Raw genomic sequence first — 24245 nt, 5'->3', positions numbered from 1 at the left:
TCCGCAAGGCTAAAGCACTAGGACAACTATGAAGGTACCATTCAGGTACCTGTCAGTGTGCTGAATTTATCAACAGATACTGAACAGGAAACAAACCAGGCCCCCTGTATGGAACATAGAGACTGTCACACTTTATAGTAAAAATGTGCATTAGCCCATAGATGCGCTTCAGTCCATAAACCCAACAGATTCCAGTAGAATAGGGTCACAAATCTCAATGTTACAACTATGCACCTACATACCAGGAAAGCTCTAAAGTGTACAGCCAACTGATTTAAAAGAACTGAAGGCTGCTAGGACAGCAGCTAGGGTGCGTAAGATAGAATAACAGCTATGTCAGGATGCATGAAAAGGAAGCATCTTCCGAGGCATTAGTGGGGTAAGCCCGCTTACCTGTGAGCGACCAGAAACCCTCTGGACGCTATGTAGAATGTCACTGACCTTATTCATCTCACAGCAACCCACCACGACAGGTACAGAGAGTAGCCTCAGTGGGCAAAGATCAATGCTCTACAGCACGGACTTCAGTCTGGAGATGCTGCAGAAGAAAATACTGTAGAAACTAGCAAATTGTTAGTGGAGACAAGAAGGCCGTACAACAGGACGCTATACCTGAGCCTGTTCCATTAGGGATATGTATCCATATAGAGATTACACATACCCCAAAAACGGTCTGCTAGTGTATCCTTACATTAACACTTATAATGGTGAAGTGTGTATTACGCCCACAATCTGATACAACTCAGGCCAGACCCTGCCTATATCGGCGGGTGGCCCTAGGCCTCATGTAAATTAACTAATAAGCCATGAGGATGGAATAGATCCTGGATTCTCTATGTACTGATAGGAAATGTACCCAAGGGACCATCAGATACCCATTTTATTGAGATATGCGACAAGACAATAATATAAAGTACCAGAATCGATACTGGGAAAGGTACCTGTACATAGACATAGAATGCGTTAATTATCCCAAGTAAGAAGAGATATATATATGTAGTGATAACGCCAGACAGGGCCAAAAACAGATTTCTCCAATTATTAGGAAAATTCATACAAGGAACGGGAATATATCAGTATATATACACATACACACACATAAACATAGCTGCATGAAAAGGCAAACTCTTTGAAAGGAAGAGTTAGTACCGACATAGTAAGTCAGTTGTCAAACTCCTGCACCAGGAGATCAGCACGCTACATACATATACACACATATATATATCCCGCAATAGGAGATCAGCATGCTATATCTATATATACACACACTGCATTCCTAGTGTCTTACAAGTTGGTTACTAAGTGCGCCCTAGAGTGTAGTTGTAATTAATAGGTCCCCCGAAGTGGACGCCGTAGATATAGACTGATGGAAACAGGACTATAACCCGAGGCGGGTGTAAGTACATATACATGTGTGGACATACAGGAAGGCCCCAGGACATGTATAGAGTCCATACTAGAAGCGATGCCGTAGGAGCCTGTGACTATCCTATGTAAGCTGCAGAACATGACTCTAGTCTATAGAGCCACCATATAATATGTATAACAGACAGCTTCTGGTAAACCCTGGCAGCTTTCCAGACGTGGAATAATATGTACCTTAATGATTGTGGAAGTATAGGCATACCTACACATATCCATAATTATATACATATACACACACACCACCCAATCCCTAGGGAGAGATGGTGTTAAGCGGAGTTATAGAACAAACTACCGGATCAGGAGAGTCCAGCCTCTCGTCGCAGCATCCTCTTTAAATATGCTAGGTATCAGACATAAAACTGAGAAGAACATATCCTACCCCTGCTTTAATGGTAAGGATAAGAAGCAAAACACATATACATATATATATATATATATATATATATATACATATATATATATATATATATATATATATATATATACACACATACACACATATATATATTACACACACAAATCCCCACATGCCTACGCGTACCTACATACAAGATTAGTAGGTGACGATATAATTTGAAAAATATAACATGGGCAATAGTTAGAGCCATGGAAGGAACTGAGCCCCAGGTCTTAACGCCGGGTTTAGTTTAAAATACAAGTATATACATACATGTGGCTTACCTCCACGCAGGGAGACTGCTCATGTGCCGTGCGTGGCTGTCATTCTGCTACGGCGTTGGGGCAGGAAATGTTAGCAACGTACTATCCCAGACTGATTGCCATCCTGGGACCCTTCCGTTACCGGTGTACTCGCCTTATCAGGTGTGCCCTTCTGGCTCCAGATGATGGAAATCAAAAGATGACCTCAGTGATGCGAGACAGCAATGCCAACCACCACAACGGCCATATGTTACTACTTCGTGTTGTGTGTGCTGCCGAAGGGAATAAATAAGATATAAATCCATATAGATGCACAGATGCATACCTTCTAAGGTAAGCACCGAAGGCTGTTGAGATTTAACATATGTGCAGCCACATATGTGCCCTTCTTATGCATGAGAAGAGTACGGCTCATTGTTAAGGCGAGCCAATGTGAGGCATAAGCCTGAGGATGGGACGCACCCTTTTTGTAACCTTGAGTTAAAGATATGCAATAACCGTAATTTCTGGCAGCAGCCAGAACAGTGGCCCGACTATGCATACTATACACATTTAGGCAGAGTGATCTCTGGCAGCTATAGATGGAAGAAACACACTGCATTATTCTGTTACACATCAAGCATATTTGCCCCAGATGTTCAATGTAATAAGCCTGCCGCACCTGGTATACCCAGGCGGTCTCCCATCCAAGTACTACCCAGGCCTGGCGCTGCTTAGCGTCCAAGATCAGACGAGATCGGGCGTGTGGCCGTAGGCGCTGATAGATATGTGGTGGGCAAAGTGGCGTGGACACAACCTCTATATTAGCCTGTGACATGTTCCTCCCTGTGCTTCATTTTTTTTTTTTTTTTTAAATATAATATTAAACCAGTACACTACCCAGTTCCGTAGGGGAACTACCGACGTGCAATATAACAGAGATGAGGCAGAGCCAGAATCTATATAAAGACTGCAGGTTAAATTACAAACTCCACAGTTGTGCCGTTAAACCTAATAAGACCAGGTGCTGTAGGTTTAAGTAAAGAAAAAAAACGTAAGAGGCCATATGCAAGCACAGGGAGAACATACAAACTCCAAACAGTTAGGGACGTACTGGGAATAAAACCCACAACCCTGTTAAGGGTTGCACCCCCCACAGAACTCCAGAGTGAGGATGCAGGAGATGCTGGCAATAAGCCCCGGCTCCTTTTAAGGCAGGTGCATATGCTGTTTAAGAATACTCGCTGGAGGTAATGGCGGCATCTGTGCACGCCAGCATGGACTAGACTCCGCCCCTTATCAATAAGCTGGCGGGGTGCAAACAATGGCTGGTATAGCAGGCATAATGCGAGTGGGGGAGCGGGAACGTAATAGCCAGCGCCGGTGCATCTTCATACAAGCACCGGCGCCGCAACCAGCAGCCGAGAGCGCTGTGAATAACAGCCTTGCTCTCCGGCGGCTGTGTGCAGAAGCCAGCGCTTCTACAAGCACCAGCGCGGCAGGGAACAGCCGCGCTGAGCAGCTCCCTCCTAAGCCCCGCCATGCGGCCAATTGTAGCCAGCGCCGGTGCAATCTCCGGCGCCGCAACCAGCAGCCGAGGGCGCTGTGAATAACAGCATCGCTCTCCGGCGGCTGTGCTCCTCCCCCTGCAGAAGCCCAGTGCTTCTTCAAGCACCAGCGCGGCAGGGAACAGCCGCGCTGCTGCGCAATGTAGACTCCCTTATGGGAGTAGCGGGTCGCGGCAGGCTCCCTCCCCGTGGGGATATAGCAGAGGGAGGATTCGGCTCTCGTGAGAGCAGCAAACAGAGCGCTGTCAGGCTCTATAAAGTAAGACAGCGCTCATCGTGCAGGGATCAGGCATGCTGCTAGGCAGCAACATTACAGACTGTCTGAACAGTCTCCCTGTACATGTATCTGCGCTCTATGCGCGGTACCTCCGCCCCTTGTAACAACGCTAGCGGCGTTATAACAGGATTCCAGGAGGGGTTATACTACAGTATATACCACCTGAGCCTGGGAGGGGGCAGAGGGGCCGCAGATTAAACTCCGTTCCCCATAAGGGGAACAGAGCTATACTTACCACTGCTGGCATCAGGGCTGCGGCTAGGCATTCGGAAGCACGGACACAGCCTCTATATTAAGCTGTGGGGTGTCCTCCCTGAGCTACTGCCAGGGTGCCTGGGACTCCGACACACACTCTTTTTAGTGGAGGCGGGTCTCCTGATGCCTCCATGTAGCAGGCTGACAGACGCAGTACTCTGTCAGCCTGTCCTCAATGCTTTGTGAAAGCTAGAAATTAAAATAAAGTTGAAATAAAAGAAAAAATACTAAGTGTGGGCTGGAGCTCAGCCCTATGTGACCGGCTCTCTCGGGCACATTCTAAAAACTGGGGCTGATGGGGCATAGAGGGGGAGGAGCCAGTCACACTTCAGAATTATTTAAAGTGCCAGGCTCTGCTCTACCACCGTCTATACCCTCTATACCCCACTGTCTTGAAATCCAGTGTCCCCTAGTGGATGAAGGAGAAAGGGACAGACTACATTTACACACCCCACTGCATGATTGACAGACGTATGACTCAGTAACAGAAGCCAGACCATAACCTATTAACTGTGAGATTGGTGCCATACCATAACTAATCAACTGAGTTTGGCATAATAAAAAAGGGCGACTCCCAGAGGAAGGCTAGAAATAAGGCTGAAATGCGTTGGGGACTCATTAACGCACACGACATACCAGTAGCTGATAGCTGCCACACTCTGCGCACTCTCCCCCCATACCATACACCAGCACCTGGCAAGTCATGCGGTAACCACGATGCTCCCTGTCCTACGCTGCAGTCGTAACAAATCCTGCATCAGACTACAGCTGGTAAGACTAGCTGGGTAATACCAATAGGCCCACAACAAGTATCATTCCCAGGAAGAGTTCAGAACTAGTCTACTGCACCTTCATCGGACACAGCTTATAGAGGGACCACGAAATTTACATCAGACACCACTATAGTACAATTTTCCTAGACATCACTAGAGAAGATCACTACTCCTCCATCGGGACAATAACAGGAACACTAAACTCCATCCAAAAATCTCCAGCTTCGAAACTAATGTGGGTAAGAAGGTGTTACTAGCAGGACGATGCACTCTGAACACACCTGTCCTCTTCTCATTACATTTATTTTGGATGAACAATTCTAAGACACCTACTACCCAACTATCCCTTGGGTATCTTGTAACCTCATTAATAGTTAGTTTACTCCTTTTATTACCATTATTCTACTACAGTGGTACTTTCAAGCTATTGATATACATCAGATGATGTGTTTATATTCGCATGTACATTCACTTTGAGGTTATAAACCCACTGTACTGTACATACAATATAAAACCAGGTAATTACAGCTTAATTTCTTTATAGTACCGTATATACTCTAGTATAAATCGACCCGAATATAAGCCGAGGTACCTACTTTTACCACAAAAAACTGGGAAAACGTATTGACTCGAGTATAAGCCTAGGGTGGGAAATGGCAGCAGCTGGTAGTGCCCCCAGTAGTAATTCCCCCTGGTAGTGCCCCCAGTGGTAATCCCCCCTTTCAGTGCCTCCAGTGGTAATCCCCCCCCCTGGTAGTGCCCCCAGTGGTAATCCCTCCCTTTTAGTACCCCCAGTAGTAATCCCCCCCTGGTAGTACCCCCAGTGGTAATCCCCCCTTTTAGTGCCCCCTGTAGTAATCCCCCCCTGGTAGTACCCCAAGTGGTAATCCCCCCCCCCTGGTAGTGCCCCCTGTAGTAATCGCCCCCTGGTAGTGCCACCTGTAGTAATCGCCCCCTGGTAGTGCCCCCAGTAGTCGTCCCCCCCCCCCCCCCACAGTCGAGAGAGACGTAATAAGAATAAAAAAATAAATCACTTACCTGAAACCCCCGCTCCTGGTCCCGCCGCTAACAGCTCCTCCGGCCGCTTTGCATGGGAGAGACGTCATTACTCATGACGTCTCTCCCATTACCCACTGCGGGAGCCGGAAGATGGCTCCCGCAGTGGGAGCGGCAGCAGCCGCTGAGAGTCTCCCAGACTCTCAGCAGCTGCTGATTACAGCAAACACACAGCTGCCGGCTCCGGCGGCTGTGTGTTTGTGCTGTGTAGCGCTGACCGAACTCCGTCCGGTCAGCGCTACACTTCGCTCGAGTATAAGCCCTTGGGGGGTACTTTTTTAGTACAAAAAATGTGCTGAAAAACTCGGCTTATACTCGAGTATATACGGTAGTTTTATTTTGTTTAAAAACATTCAAAAATATTTAATACACAAAGTGTCAAAAACTTATTTTTATTATCTCACTCCATGGATTCATCTCTAAGGTTACTTCATCCTTTACTCTCCCTGCATCTCATCCTTCAATACATATTGCTGCCTCATTAATCTACTCACCTCTTACAAACACACATGAGCTTTTAACTTATCTATACACACTGACATTAACATCCACAACCTGTCGTCATAAAAATCTGTCATACAAATCCCACAATTATACATATCTCTCTCCTGCTGCTTCTATTAGCTGGTGAAATATCACCTAATCCAGGCCCGACCCACATGCCACACCCACACAATATATAAAGCCAGCTAACCTCAAACATTGCGTGTCTCCCTTAGCCCTCCAAATCACTAAAATGTGCCTTATGGAATGCACGCTCTGTCTGCAATAAGCTAACATCCATACATGACCATTTTATTTCAGCTAACCTCAACCTTCTGGTAATAACAGAAACATGGCTCACACAATCAGACACTGTCTCCCCTGCTGCACTTTCACATGGTGACCCACACTTCTCACACACCTCCAGGCCTAGTAATTGTAAAGGAGGTGGAGTAGGAATATTACTCACCCAATCTTTCACATTCACGGTTCTCCCACAGGTACCTTCACTCACATTTACATCATTTGAAGTACATTCTATCAGGACTTTCACCCCTTTCTCTCTGCGAGTTGCTGTTATCTATCGCCCACCTGGGCCACCTCAACAATTTCTGGAACATTTTTCTGCCTGGCTCCCTCACTTCCTATCCTCAGACATCTCCACCATCATTATGGGTGATTTCAATCTCCCCATTGATAGTCCACAAACTCCTCATGCCTCCAAACTACTCTCTTTAACCACCTCTCTTGGCCTCTCCCAATGGACTGACTCATCAGGGGGGCCACTGCCTTGATCTTGTATTCACCAGACTATGCTCAGTTTCTGATTTCACTAATGCTCCTTTCCCTCTCTCAGATCACAACCTTATCACCTGCACGCTCTCCTCCATTACATCAACCTCAGTGTCATTGAAAGCAACCAAACCTCCTAAAACCCGCAGAAATAGTAATGCTATTAATTTTCAACAACTACCTACCTCTCTACAACAACGACTCTCACCAATTTCTACATTCACTTCTCCTGAGACTGCTGCATCACACCTAAACCAGATTCTAGAAAAAGCCCTATATGAAGTTTCTCCAGCTACCCATCGCACACCACGTAGACTTAGAAGTCAACCGTGGAATTCTAACTTTACAAGGCATCTACAAAAACTCTCACGTAAAAGTAGAACGTCAGTGGCGAAAGTCTCGTATGCCATGTGACTTCCTCACATATAAGACCATCTACAACGCTTATCGTACTGGTCTGGACACTGCCAAACATATTTGCAATTTCTAATCTCTGCTCAAGACTAACCCCAAGCAACTTTTTAATACATTTAAACTGCTTCTTTCCCCCCCCCTCACCCAAGCCACCTGCTACTATCTGTGCACAAGATTTTGCTTCCTATTTCAAGGACAAGATTGATAAGATCCAAAATGAAATGGTATACTCTTCCTCAGCTAATGACCTGCTCAATTCCCTACCTGAACCCTCTGGCACATTCTCTTCGTTTGACCCCACAAAAAATCCCATACCCTCACAAATCAGTAAAGCTCTGTCTCCAGTGCTCATCCCAACCCTAACTAAAATCTGTAATCTCGCTCTCTCTACTGGCATCTTTCCATCACTGTTCAAACATGCAATGATTACTCCCATTCTGAAAAAACAAAATTCTGACCCGAACACTCTCACAAATTACCGTCCTATCTCCCAGCTCCCATGCCTCTCCAAGCTACTTGAGACTTGTCTACACCCGCCTCACACACTCTTAACTCACACAACTTATTGGACCCGCTTCAGTCTGGCTTTCGTTCCCAACACACCACAGAGACAGCACTGACTAAGGTAGTAAATGATCTGGTCAATGCCAAGGCTAAAGGCCATTACTCACTTCTTATTCTTCTAGATCTCTCTGCTGCTTTTGACACTGTTGACCACTCTCTTCTCATACAAACACTACAATCCCTAGGCCTTAAGGACAAAGCTCTTTCTTGGTTCTCTTCCTACCTATCTGATCGCTTTTTTACTGTTTGTTTTTCTGATTCTGCCTAATCTTTGCTGCCTCTATCAGTTAGAGAACCGCAAGGCTCTCTTAGGTCCTCCTCTCTTGGCAAACTAATTCGCTCTTTTGGATTTCAGTACCATCTGTATGCGAATGATACTCAAATCTACCTATCCTCCCCAGATTTATCACCATCTGTATTGGTCCGTGTCACTGAATGTCTTTCTGCCATTTCATCTTGGATGTCATCTCGCCACCTCAAACTTAATATTTCTAAAACAGAATTTATTATATTTCCACCAGCCAATAACAGTTACCAACCTGATCTCTCAATCTCTGTTGACAACTCGACAATCCACCCTGCCCCAAAAGCTCGCTGCCTAGGTGTCATACTTGATTCTGAACTGTCCTTTGTTTCCCACATTCAATCTGTCTCAAAATCATGTTACATACATCTAAAAAACATATCCAAAATTCAACCATATCTCACACAAAAGATACTGCTAAAACTCTAATCCATGCACTCATTATTTCTCGCATCGACTATTGCAATAGTCTCCTTACTGGCCTTCCCAAAAGCAGGTTATCGCCATTACAATCCATTATGAATGCAGCTGCGTGGCTTATCTTCCTTGCCAAACGTTCATCTGCCGGTTTTGTACCGTATTCATTCTAAAATAGTTTTACTTACACATAAGGCTATTAACCAAACCACACCAACATACATCTCTTCACTCATTTCAAAATATCTCCCAACCCGACCTCTCTGCTCAACACAAGATCTGCGTCTCTCATCCCTACGCATTACTTGCTCCCACTCACGATTACAGGACTTTCTTCGGGTTGCACCCACTCTATGGAATGCCTTACCACGCACAATAAGACTTTCCCCTAGTCTCCAATCCTTCAAGCGTTCCCTGAAAACTCACCTCTTCAGGCAAGCTTATCAGATTTCAGAACCGCCCACATAACCTTCATAGCTTCCGTATCTAATTACATCCCCTTTCACAGTCCACACATAACCTCACACATTGTCTCTCTCTCACATCCTCCTGACATTCCTGTGTGACTGAATCATACAGCCCACCAAGAAACTCTGCAGTCTGGCTAGACCAAAATGCAATATATAGCACCTATCCTTGTGTATCAATGTCTATTTCCTTATAGATTGTAAGCTTGCGAGCAGGGCCTTCCTACCTATATATCTGTCTGTTATTACCCAGTTTTGTTCTATTAATGTTCCAATTGTAAAGCGCAACGGAATATGCTGCTCTATATAAGAATCTGGTAATAATAAATAATACAAATTGTTTTTTTGTGATAAGTAAATGTTACAACCAGTCATTCGTTCTTTCAGTTATACATGGTTGAGCGCTATATTCTGTGTTATACAAGAGCTAACCTCCCTCCAACTCCCTCTGAAGAACCCTGTACTAAGACTATATTATGTGTGTTCATCCCTCTCCTTGCAAAAATAACTAGTACCTTGTAAACATTGTTTATCATACTGTAAATGAGGATTGTGTGGGGCCTTTCAAAATAAAAAGTAGAAAAAAAAAATATTGGCATACTTCAACGATAGATCAAATGGTATAGGAAGTGGCTAACTAAAAACATGCACTTCGTACCTTATACCAGGAATTCTTCCTCATGTTTAATGTTCCCATCCACATGTCAGAGAGCAGCATTTGAGTACAAGTGTGAGCCACAAAATTGCGAAGACGTGAAGATACAGCAAGCTTTAGGCAGGTAGAATTGCTCCAGTTTTTCAGCTCATATGTGAGAAGCTTCATTGCCATCATTTCATCTTGTTTGAAAGATTGATCGAGCAAATCTACTGCCAATTGGCCAAATTCACTAGAGTAACAAACAGGAGATCAGACATACAGTTGGCATGAAATTATAGCATGACATTTCCCAATAATTGTACAGCACCAACAGTCAACTAATCCCGTCATTGCAGTAGCTTGCATTAGTCATTATCGCCAGAGTGAAAAAACATAGAAGTGTAACCAATAACAGACCACAGACTGAAAGAAAAGGAAGGAAAGATATATAGATATTATCTATATGCATTTCCCTTTAATACATTTCTAGCAAAGATGAATTGCCTGTTTTGTCTGAATGTCTTGCAAAACAAATACTGTAGAGGGGCCACTGAAGTCTGCTTCACTAATTAATGGGCTGGTAAGAGATGCTTTACCTTATGTTTGCACAGGCAGTACGCCACAGTGCGTGCACTGTCATTCAGTAAACAGTACAAAGTCTTCAGAATACACAGTCTCCAGGCTTAGGAGAGTCATAAAAATTATAGACTGTAGACAGGATTGTGGATGTTCAAGAGAGGATTTTTTTTTACTCACTGTAAAATCAAATAATTTGAGTCTATCTGGGGTCACTGCAGACTAAGTTTAGAGGGGAAGGCTGAAGCGAAGAGTAGTCACAAAATATTTATCTATTAGAGCTGAAACTCCCCCCATCCCGCCTAAGCCCTCCTATCTAGCTCCAGCTAGCCAGTTATTTAACAAAGACTAAAAGGAGAACATAATAAGCCACAAACACAACCAAAACACCACACAGCCAAGGAGGAAATGCAGCACCAAAAAAAAAATATTTTTTTAAATCCTCTTTCCTCTGTCATCTCATCTGGGGAACAATGCAGACTGGGTCACACACTAGTCTAACCTTACGCATAACTTTACAGACAAAACTAGCATCCTTGGCCACAAAAGTGTGCAAGCGATAAAATTTAGTGATGATGCGAGGACCAAGCAGTAGCTCTGCACTGCTGTTCAATGGAGACACCTGCCACACTGCTGAAGAAGCACTTACAGCACGAGTAGAACACGCCCAACATCCAAGAAGCTGAGAGAACTATCCGAAACAGAGGGACAAAATGCAGGTAAGACAATCGCCTGATTTAGATGGAATAGAGAAACCACCTTAGGTTGTAAAAACAGCAAAGTACAAAGAACTGTCCGAGATCATAGTGTAAAAAGGAGAACTAACCGACAATGCTGCCAATTCCGAAACCCAGCTAGCAAATGCATTGGGCAATAGAAAAGCCACTTTCCAAGAAAGTCATCGCAGAACAAAGACTCTAAAGGCTCAAAAAGGAGTCCGTTGTAGCGTCTCCAAGACCAAAATTAGGTCTCCAGACGTTCCGTGTCAAGTCTATGTGCAGCACCTTTGCATAAACATCGGATGAGAGGCCAGGCAAGGCAGAAACTTGACCCCGTTACTAGGAAAGGCGGAGGCACTGAAACAACCCAGCCTTTAAAAAAGAACGGAAGAGCTGCAAGCAGAACTGAGAGGCCTGGACCCCCCGGCACTCACTTCACCCAAAATATATGTCATACACTGTGTTAAGCTTTTGCAGTGGCCAGCTTATGAGCCTGAAGCATAGCCCCGGTGACAGCCACAGAAAATCATTCAGACATCAAAATGATGGTCTCAAGCTTCACACAGACAAAACCAGCCGAGGCAAATCGGGGTGCAGGAACCGGTCCTTGGGTGAGTGGATCATCCTGCAGCAGCCACCGCGACCAAGAGACAGATCTGTTTACCATGCACTCCATGGCCAATCTGGTGTAACATAACGTGGTGCTTCTACAGCCTGATGCAGCGGATCACATGGGGCAGCATGGAGAAGGGCGAGAACATATAACCAAGAAAGATCGATCACTGGGGGTTAGAGCGACTCACAAAGACCGCCTTAGGATCCCTGGACCACACACCATGACATGGCAGCTTCTTGTTCAATTTGGACACCATGTTGTTGAGATCAGGAAGACCCCAGCGCTCCACAAATTAGGTGGAATGTGTCCTAGTGTAAACACCATTCTCCTGAGTGAACCCTGTACTGACAGAGGAAGTCAGCCTCCCCACCACCCCCGTACTGAAGGTGGCAGAGATGGCCGGAGCAAACTTCTCCGCCCACCACGTGATCGGAGTTGTTGTCGCCATCATGGCCTGTAGATTTTAAGTCCTGCCCTGCGGTTGATATATGCCCTAGCCAAGGCATTGTCCAACAGGACATGAAGAGGACTGCATTGCTTCGCTTGCGACAGGACATTCCAGTCCACCCATACACATTGATGGAAAAAGGCGCCCTCCTCATTGGACCAGACAACCTGAAACTCAAACCTCTGGAACACTGCACCCAAGCCTTAGATGATGGTGTATGTCGTGACCAGTGTCCAATTCCAGATGGAAAACTGACAACCTCTTGACAGGTTGGGGGAGTGGCACCACAAAACCATGGTGCAGCATACTGGGAGAAACGAGGAGAACTGCTGATCCAGACTAGGATCAAATTTCCTCCAACACTGCAGGATATATTGAAAAACTTTGCAATGGAAGCGTGCGAAATGTAATGATTTGAAGGTGGTTAATATCGTCTCCAGCTTTTGCATAGACTACAGGATGGACACTCTGTGCAGGAGCAATAGAGAAAACGCCAAAGATTGCAGTGCTGAAAGAACATGCTGACAGGACGTGACCAACAGATGCCCCAGGAAAACCAACTTCTGAGCGGAGACCAGGTTGGACTTGGGATAAGTTGAGAATCCAACCGTATTTCTCCAAAGTCAACATTACCACCTGTAGATGATTGCCGAGCAGTGATCTTAAAGCTTTTCTCAACAAATTATCCAAGTAATAAATAACTGTGATCCCCTGGCGATGCAACAGGGAAAACATTGGGAATATGACTTTGGTGAAGACCCTGGATGTGTTATACAGTCCAATAAGCACAGCCAGAAATTGGAAGTTGTGCGACCTGATGGTAAACCTATCAGCTCGTCGTCCAGTTTGAAAAAAGGTACGTGTAAATAGGAATCACTGATGTCAAGTGATACAAGGAATTAACTCCTTTCCATGGAAGCATTGATTAGAATGGGACAAAAGGACCCATCGGTTTCTGCACCAGATGGAGATTGGAATAACACCCCAAACCCTGTTGGTGTGCAGGAACTGGTACCAACACATCAGAGGCCAGGAAAGAGTACCGCTAGCAGCAATGCAGCCCATCTGACATGGTTCTGTGGTAGAGTGGTTACAAGAAACCAGCACGGATGTGGACCTACTAGATCTAAATCTCCTCGAGAAAGGATACCCAAACCCAAAGTGTTGCGGGCAACCTGAACCAGATGTCCCGATGCGCCCACCACAGAGGTAATATATGTCTTTGAGCCATGACTCAGCTAACATCTCTGCAAAATGAGCAAAAGGAGGAAACTTATTAACTTGCTTCCTCTTTTTAAAAAAAAAAAGTCAGAAGGCGCCACAGAGGCAGGGCGCTCATCCTCAACTATCTATAAGTCAGGCGGATGGCCTGGATCAGGTTGTTGCCACCCAGACTATCATGAGTGCCACCTTCCCAGCTAGAATGGTTAACCCAGTCCTGGTCTAAAAGCTCCCTCCTTCTTCCCCAGGGGATCCCTCGGAATCCTCTTCACCTAGAAAATGCACACATACAGAGCCTGGTGTTTACGGGAACAGGGGGTGCGGCAATAATACCAATTAATTTTTTAAAATGGAACAGACCTGACATACTTTGGAAAGTATATCCATCGGCAAAAGCTGCAATGGATTGGACCATGACCTTCTCCGCCAGAGAGAACTTGGAAGTGAGCTGACAGTGCCTCGGTCACACAAGCTGCACAAAGAGGATCCTACTCCCTGCTACCTCGGAGGAGATTGGCAGAGCATTTTGAGTAAGCGTAATGCACAAGCAGTGCAACCCCTTGCTTAGATTTGGGATGTCTATCTCCCATTGCAGACTTACTGATTTAGTCTGACACACGAACAAACGAAAGATATATAAAATATCTGAGAGTACTTTTTACTGTAATAACTAAAATACTGGAAATGACAAAACCTAAAGGCCCCCATACACTGTGCGATATGCACCTTGCGGCGCGACGGCTGATCCGATGGCCGACATATCAGACGGTCCCCAGAAACTGAGCGATCCACTGCCCGACTTCACGGCCGTTTTGGTATTTTTAAAAGGCTGTGGGTTTGTGGACCAAGCAACCTGATCACTGTGTGACTGAACCACCCAAATGTGAACATCCTTTCTGTGTTATGTGGGGTGGACACTTGAACAACAAATTGTTAGTTCGGCCTTCCCGCCAACTGATCTAACAATTTGGCAAGGTGATGCACAAACGAACTTGTGCATGCACACTTACCAATCGCGCCACCCGATAAGTCTGGCCAGAATAACTAGCTGTGATGTCAATATCGCCGGTTCCTGTGGCCAGCATATGGGTCGGTTGTCTGATGCACAGCCAATGCAACATATCTGTGAAAAATGACGTTCACATATATATTGTGTGTACAAACGGCCAGATGGACTGAATGATGTATCGTTAGACGACTGCATTAACAATATATCACCTAGAGCAGGGGTCTTCAAACTTGGCCCTCCAGCTGCTGTGGAACTATACATCCCAGCATGCACTGCCACCTTTTTGATATAACAGCATGCTAAAACTATGTGCAGTGCATGCTGGGATGTGTAGTTCCACAGCATCTGGAGGGCCAAGTTTGAAGACCCCTGACCTAGAGTGTGCCCAGATTAAGAAAAAGTTCTAGATCTGATTGTTCATCTAATGAATGTTCAAGGACAAACCTTAACCTGTGATCATTGCTCAAGTAGCCCCTGGACTTTCTATCAGAAAAGACCTCCCCAAGCCTTAGTTATCACTAATGTAGTTCTACATATAGGGGCAGCAACAGTTCTAGGTGAAGGTCAGGTCTATCAGCAATACTTCTTACCAAGATATGCGTTTCTCTACTTGTTGTACACTAATTTATTGCAAATCCAAACTAAAGTGCAAAGAGTAATGTAGTTGTATTTAAAATTAAAATAGTATCAGACATAATTACATGAAGGGCACGAAAATGAGTTATATGCTGGTATGTAAAAACTGAGCAATACCTTGAATGTTCTTTCAGTTCTTCTGATGCATCATCCACAACATCACTCTGCTTTGCCTCATACGCCATGGAGCGGCACAGCTTGCACGCAACGAGAGCCTTTGCCATGGACTCCTCCCCATGCTGCCAGAAGAAGAGAGACATTTTCTGCCTCTTCATTAGCACAGACCAAACCAGTAGCTCATTAAATGGGTAAGTAAAGCGCTTCATTTCGGGATCATCAATGTCTACAAACTCATCTTTGGCCCTCTTCCTCTTCCCTTCATCGATGGAGGCATCTTGCTATTAAAATAAACACAGTATGGGTAAGAAATTTGTACTCATTAAAAAAAAAAAAAATTGCTTGTTATATAACATGACTACATTAAACAGGTGCACCTGAATTTACAGATATACAGTGCATCCGGCAAGTATTCACAGCGCTTCACTTTTTCCACATTGTTATGTTACAGCCTTATTCCAAAATAGAATAAATTAATTTTTGTCCTCAATTCTACACACAAGGGACCTCATTCAGAGTCGGTCGTTGCGGCCGCACGGTCATACGCCGATGTTGGCTAAACTGCGCATGCGTAAAGTTCGCAATGCGCGTGCGCAAACTAGCTGCTACGATCAGAAATTTCTCTCTCTTTGAACACAGCCAGGTCGGTAGTTTGAGTAACAGAATGAGGCGTTTGTGGGTGGTAACAGGGGAAGGTGCTAGAAAACGGGGGAGTGGAGATCCAAACGCAGGCGTGCCTATTTATGCGAACTGCGTTTTATGGGAGTGCATAATTAACAGAGTAGTGTCATCGCACACGTGACATGGGTGGTTTGTACACTGACCTGATCGTAGTGCTTAAGAGAGGGTATGATCAACCTTAAGCTCTACGACCAGTTCCGATGGTTACCGATGGTCTCGATTAATCCTTATATGGCCGGAGATGATGTGTAATGCGTACGAGAAGGGGGCGTATTTTTTGTCTTACGGCCGCATCCTCCCCTTGGTCGGCCAAGCTAACGATCCGATCTTAAGGACGCAACTTGCGAGTGCATCATTTGCATATCCAGCCCCTTTTCCCTTACGACCGTGCGGCCGCAACGACCGACTCTGAATGAGGTCCAATATCCCATAATGACAATGTGTAAAAAGTTTGAGATTTTTGCAAATTTTATTTAAAAAAAAAAAACCCTAAGAAATCACATGTACATAAGTATTCACAGCCTTTGCTCAATACTTTGTTGATGCACCTTTGGCAGCAATTACAGCCTCAAGTCTTTTTGAATATGATGCCACAAGCTTGGCACACCTATCTTTGGGCAGTTTCGCGCATTTCTCCATGCAGCACCTCTCAAGCTCCATCAGGTTGGATGGGAAGTGTCGGTGCGCAGCCATTTTCAAATCTCCCCAGAGCTGTTCAATTGGATTCAAGTCTGGGCTCTGGCTGGGCCACTTAAGGGCATTCACAGAGTGGTTCTGAAGCCACTCCTTTGATATTTTGGCTGTGTGCTTAGGTTCATTGTCCTGCTGAAAGATGAACAGTCGGCCCAGTCTGAGGTCAAGAGCGCTCTGGAGCAGGTTTTCATTCAGGATGTCTCTGTACATTGCTGCATTCATCTTCCCCTCTATCCTGACTACTCTCCCAGTTCCTACCGCTGAAAAAAATCCCCACAGCATGATGCAGCCACAACCATACTTCACTGTAGGGATGGTATTGGCCTGGTGATGAGCGGTGCTGGTTTCCTCCAAACAGAACACCTGGCATTCACGCCAAAGAGTTCAATCTTTGTCTCTCATGGTCTGAGAGTCCTTCAGGTGCATTTTGACAAACTCCAGGCAGGCTGCCATGTGCTTTTTACTAAGGAGTGGCTTCCGTTTGGTGGATTGCTGCAGAGATGGTTGTCTTTCTGGAAGGTTCTCCTCTCTCCACAGAGGAATTCTGTAGCTCTGACAGAGTGACCATCGGGTTCTTGGTCACCTCCCTGAGTAGGGCCCTTCTCCCACGATCGCTCAGTTTAGACGGCCGGCCAACTCTAGGAAGAGTCCTGGTGGTTCTGAACTTCTTCCATTTACGGATGATGGAGGCCACTGTGCTCATTGGGACCTTCAAAGCAGCAGATATTTTTCTGCAACCTTCCCCATATATGTGCCGAGACAATTCCTTGGACTTCATGCTTGGTTTGTGCTTTGACATGCACTGTCTAGTGTGGGACCTTATATAGACAGGTGTATGCCTTTCAAAATCATGTCCAAACAACTGCATTTACCACAGGTAGTCTCCAATTAAGCTGTAGGAACATCTCAAGGAAGATCAGTGGAAACAGGATGCACCCAAGCTCAATTTTGAGCTTCATGGCAAAGGCTGTGAATACTTATGTACATGTGATTTCTTCGTTTTTTGGGGGTTTTTTAATTAAATTTGCAAAAATCTGAAAAAAATTTTTTACACGTTGTCATTATGGAGTATTGTGTGTAGAATTTTGGGGACGAAAATTAATTTATTTATTCCATTTTGGAATAAGGCTTTAACATAACAAAAATGTGGAAAAAGTGGAGCGCTGTGAATACTTTCCGGATGCACGGTCTGTTGCATAATCAGCTTAAAATGGCAGTGCCAAAATATTGACAAGAATCTGCACATGCAAATGAGAAAAGGGAAATGGACCACGACGTGACGTGTACCAATGAGAGAAGAGCGGTGTACCGCAATGTTACATGTGCCAATGAGAGGAGAGGTGGACCCGCAATGTTATATTACATGTTTCAATGAGAGAAGAACGGTTTGTTCTAAAACAGAAGTAGGTTGAACTTTGTGGTGGCAATTACGGTTTATACTATGAACAACCAAAACTGCATATTTTTGCCCATTTTTAACTGACCCTTAATAAATCCATTTAGTTTCCCACGTTAATGCACATTGATTTGACCATAACATTTTTAAATACAATAAAATATTAGTATAGTGGAATATATCACAAGATACAGGGTTCATGTGATGTAATCGCATACCAATGCCAGACAAAATCTAGGAGCTAAGTGGACACACTGCTGATGGTGTCAGACATTTTGGAATACTTCCTACAGATGTGAGTGGGTGCATCCCTTTTTTGGCAACTTTAACTATGATAAGCACTCCTCTCACAAAGGACATTGTCATTACATAACCATAGTAATATCCCCATGAGAATCAATCACAAGCAACAAACACGAACAGAGATTAAACTGAACAACAGGTAAATGAAGACAACAAAGACTGATCACTACAACAAAAGGATGCTAAGAAACCATCCCTTGAAACCAAAGACTGCCATCAAGGACTAATCTTGCCAACAGCTGGAGAGGTGAAGAGGTAGTGAAGACGCCCAATAGATTTCTTGAAATTCCATCTGTAAGCAGTGGTTTTTAAAGGTGTCCCATAGACCCTGATTTTACAAAATCACAATATGTATAAACCAAAATTCAATGCTAACAATTGATTATAGAGGATGGATGTCAAATGCAGCCAGAGGATAGTCATATTAAAGCATGCAGGCAGTCATTATGCATCTTGCACATTTGGCCACAAACATGGAAGTACTCTAAAGGGTATTTTCTGAGGTACACCTAAGATGAGCAACTACCAGCTGTTGTGCTGTATAGTGTCGAACCTATTATGCCAAATGTAAGCAGTGAAGTCTATATTGAAATAAAGGGAGGGAAGACAGTGAAATTGGAGTGTGTCAATAATATCAGACTGACTTCAATAATAGCATAAACAGAAGTTCATACAACCCTTAGTAATATTGGAATGGGGCCAGTGAGGTTTCTGGAGGGAAACAGGTGGGGACACCTGCGCCCTGCCTCTCCTCACAACAGCCAGCCACCTCCTGTTTGCCATCTGCATGCTGCTCTGCATTAGATTTCCTTCCCTCAAAGCAGGATTTCATTTTAGAGTCTCGGCATGACCGTTTGCGTGTGTGGCATTGAGGCTACAAATCCCTTACAGTGCCAGTCACAGCAGGGGGCTCGTTAAGGCATGCCCTGTGAGCAGCATCAGCGGCAAGTAAATGGACCATGGCAGCAGACAGGGTTCAGTCTGGATGAATCAAGCTGCCTGGCACAGTATACATTGGCTACATATGCAGCCCATGTAGTAACGCTTATAGAGATCTGATATAACAACCTAGCAATTCACTTTAACATAGTACAGAACAGAATTAGAACAATGGTTCACTGCGAAGAAAGCAAGAACAGGCACCAAGCAGGACTGGAAAGGTGGAAATATATAGGCCGGGTGCTGCATGGTATTGGAAATTTGCTGATCCCTCTAGGTAACATTGCTCTACCTTCGGTTTATAAGGCTGGGCGGTTTTGATGAAGTGATTGTGCCTCATTTTCTCCTTTTTATCTGTCCTGCTTCCAAATGATTCGTGAGTTTTCCGCATCTGAGGTGTATTGTTTGAGGTGTTTCTCCCAGAACGCTGTAAAAAGTAAAAAAAATAAAATTTAAAGCCATCAAAACATGGCAAAGTCCTGCCTGAGTAAGAAAAGATTACCATTATGAATTGTTTTATACACTTTGTTAAAACATAAAACCGTAAATTTATGGCTGGCTATAACACGATAGAAAGGAGAACGCCTGTTCTCAATACGTCCTGGTTGTGCTGGCAGGTGAGAAGCCCTGCTGCGGAAACAATGCTCTTTCTATTGCTGGCTAGTGGAAGGTACATGAGCAACTATTGCAGACCCTATTTCACACATTTCTCCTTGCCTATAAAGCAGAGGAATCAGCCTTTGGTTTATTAGACTCCAACAGTGCACAGCTGCTCACATGGCCAGTTCCGCAAAACGATGATCACCAGATAAGCAATGGAAACAGTGTTTTCCCAGCAGGGCTGATTGTTTAATATCCATACATCAGGAAGAGCAGGCAAATGGGTCATTTTATATTCCACACTCAGTCATGGTGACAATTTCAACTAGTTGAAAGTAGGGTCACAATCGATTTTTACATAATGGAAACAAAACTGAGAATGGAGGGTGGGGGGGGGGGGGGGACCTCTTCAAAACACTTGGCGAAAGTTATTTTCATGAACTTCGTTCAATGATCTTGTATCCCAAACGTTTACTGTTTAGGTAGCTGTTTATCCTAGTGCATGGAAATAGATGAAGAGATTACAAGATTACGGCAGTAATAGGGTCAGAAACAATTTGTTTGTGACGTTTAAAGAATGGATCTACCCCCCCTAGGTCTTTCCCTTACTGCCAGCTCTAAGAATCCATGAAAATGTATAAAACCCTTACAGTTAGGCCAGCGGTTACATTCCATGTACAACCCTAATTCTCTGCAACAAATGAGGTTTTGCTGCACGTACCCGGTTTCCAGCATGAAGATTGTTGTAAATGATCCGAAACCTCTTTTTTGTATAAGTGCATCTATAGGTTCCTCCCATCAGGTACTCAATGACCAGACCCACATCAATCAATGTGATTTTATACCCAGGTGGAAGATTACCCTAAAATCCAAAAGCATTAAAATATCAGTCATCAGCATTTAAAAATACTAATATCAAAAGCACAACATTCTATGTAAATGGTTGCTACATAGGCGTTTACAAGGAAAGCCATACCCTACTCAAGCACACAAATATTACAATATTACAGCCGTGCATTGTGTACATCAATAGTAACTACTTGGTCCTCAAAGGGTCATTTTTTTTTTTTTATACAATTGAGCCCAATTCATTACAAAACCTCAGTGTTTGAAGCCTCCAGCAGCTTTTCTAGACCAGGTCTCATCCCACAATTTTACAAATGACCAACACAAAAACACACAATTCTATCATGTGCAATACCAATCATTTTGCAAATGTTCATTCTATAAAACAAATTTTAGCAAATTGGGAACAATAGTAAAATCAATATATATTCCATAATACATGAAAACATTTTCCTGCAGTTTAGTGGACAAATGTAAAAGTGCCATGTATTAAAACAAGGAGTAACACAAAGAACAGCAAAACTGAATGAACAGTAGGAAACATAAAACAATGATTGGATTTACCTGCTTCACATCTCGGACAAGATGAAACAGAGTTGGGTTAGTAGGGCCTTGCTTCTTTAATGGAAAAAAAGAAATACACGAGTGAGTAATATGACTTCAGTTAATATATGCCAGGGTTTCATATATTTACTGACGACATAAAGGAGCTCAAATGAAGATGAAAAGGCTTTTTTCAGAACGTTATTTACTTGCTAACAAATGATGTGTGTAAGTATAGTAAAAGGGAACTGATCATTTATATAAAGGAATGAAGACTATGTGGGGATAAAACAGTATCTTATTAGGTAAAACGTTTTATAATATATTATCCATATAATAAAATCATTCCATGGTAAATTGCCCAGATTGCTCTCCAACATCACTTTACAAAACACTGTACTACACAGTACAGAAAGCAGATTTATTCATTTATCAGTCGACTCAGTGTATAGTGATGCCAATTCAATTTTTTTCCTTCTTAAATGGCAAAAAGACACAAATAATGCAGAGTAAACTGAATTCAGGACATGTGTATGATCACTTCCCTTAAAATGTATGTCTCACATGGTTCAGCACAAATAGTGGTTATGAGAAACACGACTTCTACAGGAAGACAATTTATTGTAGCACAATTATAAGTCACCAAGTGCTCCAAAGTTACTCACAGTGTTATAGAGCTCCTCCAGCCTAGGGATGGTCAGAAATTTGTGCATGCTGACTCCATTTTCTATGAGAAGCTTGACAAAGGAAACTCTGTCCATTACAAGTGCATCCAACATGGCTTGTTCCAAAGAACCAACCTAAGGAAAAAACGCTTTCTGTAGGTGACCCCGATGTACGTTCTGCCATTAAAAAGTTAATTTCTAACCAATATAAAAAGTGTAAGGATTGCAAAAAAAATAGTTCTCGTCTTGTTTTGCATTTAAAAACCGATCTAGAAGCCTGTAAAACCCACATTTGACATATGGTTTATTCACAGTATTTTTTGCTAGATCTATGGATGGGCACTGGTGCCCAATATGTTCACTTACTCTAAATGCAAATGAGGTTAGCAAATGTCACTTAAGCTGGGTACACACCTATACAATCTTCAGGCCAAACAACCATATATAGGGTGATGGGGCCGACAAATATATACAGTAGGTGTGTATGCAGTACCATTGTAGGAGCAGATAAACGGCTTAAAATGCTCCTGCAATGGTTCTGGATCGGGAGGTTGCATCTTATGGGCTGTTTAATGTTTGTCAGTCTGACCTCGTGATCCCATAGAAGCCCATACACACTGAGCTATGACTAGCATATACAGGACTACAGGCAGCTGACAGGGGGTCAAGCGGGGGACACAGTACTCTGCTGATCAGCAGCGTGTACCCAATCAGCAGAGTGATCGAATAGGTGTGTACCCAGCTTTAGATGTGAGTGGCATTCTAAGTGGTTACTTGGTTATCGAAAACAATGCATTTTATTTTTAGACCCAGGCTTCTACTACTATTAGAAATACTAATTTCATGCAAAAACCATCAAGGAATACTGTATGATAACTTGAGAAAGTTCCCATCACCACTAAAATTTAAATACAAGAAATTCTGATTGTAGTGAAATGTATACCCCTTTCAAAATCGCACCCGGAATTTTGTACAAGGGTCCATCTCGGGTGCGACCCGGCTGAGACCCCTTTAAGCCTGGTGGCTCGACCCGGCTTATTGCTGGGTCGATGACGTCACCGCCATCACGTGTTGAGCCGATGCTTGGAGATGAGATCTCTAAGCACCAGCTCTTCTTATGCTGTGAACGGGACCCGGGTCGCATCGACCTGGGTTACCCGTTCACACTGCTTTGCGAGTCGGGTTGATCTCATGTTCGACCCTGCTCACTACCAGGGTTGAAATGCCAGGTCTATTTCAACTTGGCCCTTTCGCACTGCACAGTACCCTGGGTTGCTGCGTGTTCACGTGCAATAATCCAGGTTATTGCTGGCAGTGTGCAGGGGTATTATTTTGAGCAATCATAACTAGAGTTTTATCCTACAATACCTAAATATAAATGGTATGCTCATTGGGAATATTCTTCTGCACATCTTGCCATTTCTGGAACACAAAGGGATGTATATGAATATGAAAGCCCCACCCCAGAATCAGGGCCTGATTCTGGGGTGGGGGTAAAGGAAAAAAGAGCAAGTTAACTGTGCACCTGGAAAAACCATGTTGCAATGCAAGGGCTGTAATACACACCCCTTCCAAATCTAAATCTCTCTGCACATTTACATCTGCCCCACAGTGTAACATGGTTTTACCAAGGTGCAAAGTTATTTGCTTTACTCCCAGCTCAGAATAAAGCCCTCAGTGACCCACACACATGCTTTGCCTCTTCTTCACTTTCTACCACCAGCATATACACAATACCTGTGACACCAGCAATATGTATTAATCCATGCCTACCAGCCACTGTTGTCCATAGACAAATACATGATTTTTGGCAATATCCACTCTGTCCCATGCCAGAGTTAAAACCAGTTGGTCCAAAGCAGATGCATTTGTTCCTATACAAGAAAAAAAAAACACATTAATAAGGAAATCCAATATATTCTATTTAAACTCTAATCATCTGCATGTAATAATTGTTGTTAAAAACACAGTGCAGAGTTCGAAAAAGTAAAGTTCTGCACTGGAGTTCTCAGGGACAACAGGCAATTGCGTCCCCAATTTTGGCTTGGAGGTACAATTAGAGATTCTGGAAATAAGCTTGGGTGGGAGATTAAAAGATTTCAGCCAAATTTAGCAGTGCCATGGTAGAAAGGAAGCTGAGCAACACCTAGCTATAGTAGTATTTGG

At 43.8% G+C, this 24245-nt stretch overlaps 1 protein-coding gene across 2 annotated transcripts in view; it reads right to left on the bottom strand.

Moving 5' to 3' along the window:
* The window catches only part of TRPM7 (transient receptor potential cation channel subfamily M member 7), a 116275-nt gene that overhangs the window by 50659 nt on the left and 41371 nt on the right, over positions 1-24245 (bottom strand). For both annotated transcript variants that reach the window (XM_088472823.1, XM_088472822.1), the window contains exons 11-17: positions 23853-23953; positions 22080-22214; positions 21436-21489; positions 20747-20887; positions 19718-19852; positions 15414-15694; positions 10093-10321 (exon numbers count right to left, since the gene is read on the bottom strand). In XM_088472823.1, coding sequence (XP_088328949.1) covers positions 10093-10321; positions 15414-15694; positions 19718-19852; positions 20747-20887; positions 21436-21489; positions 22080-22214; positions 23853-23953 — 1076 coding nt within the window. The remainder of the gene's footprint in view (positions 1-10092; positions 10322-15413; positions 15695-19717; positions 19853-20746; positions 20888-21435; positions 21490-22079; positions 22215-23852; positions 23954-24245) is intronic.

This window comes from Taudactylus pleione, unplaced genomic scaffold, assembly GCF_031769625.1.
Source record: "Taudactylus pleione unplaced genomic scaffold, aTauple2 ptg000129l, whole genome shotgun sequence".
Taxonomy (NCBI): domain Eukaryota; kingdom Metazoa; phylum Chordata; class Amphibia; order Anura; family Myobatrachidae; genus Taudactylus; species Taudactylus pleione.
The sequence above is the reverse complement of the archived record's forward strand: the minus strand, read 5'-3'. Positions and strand labels throughout refer to the sequence as shown.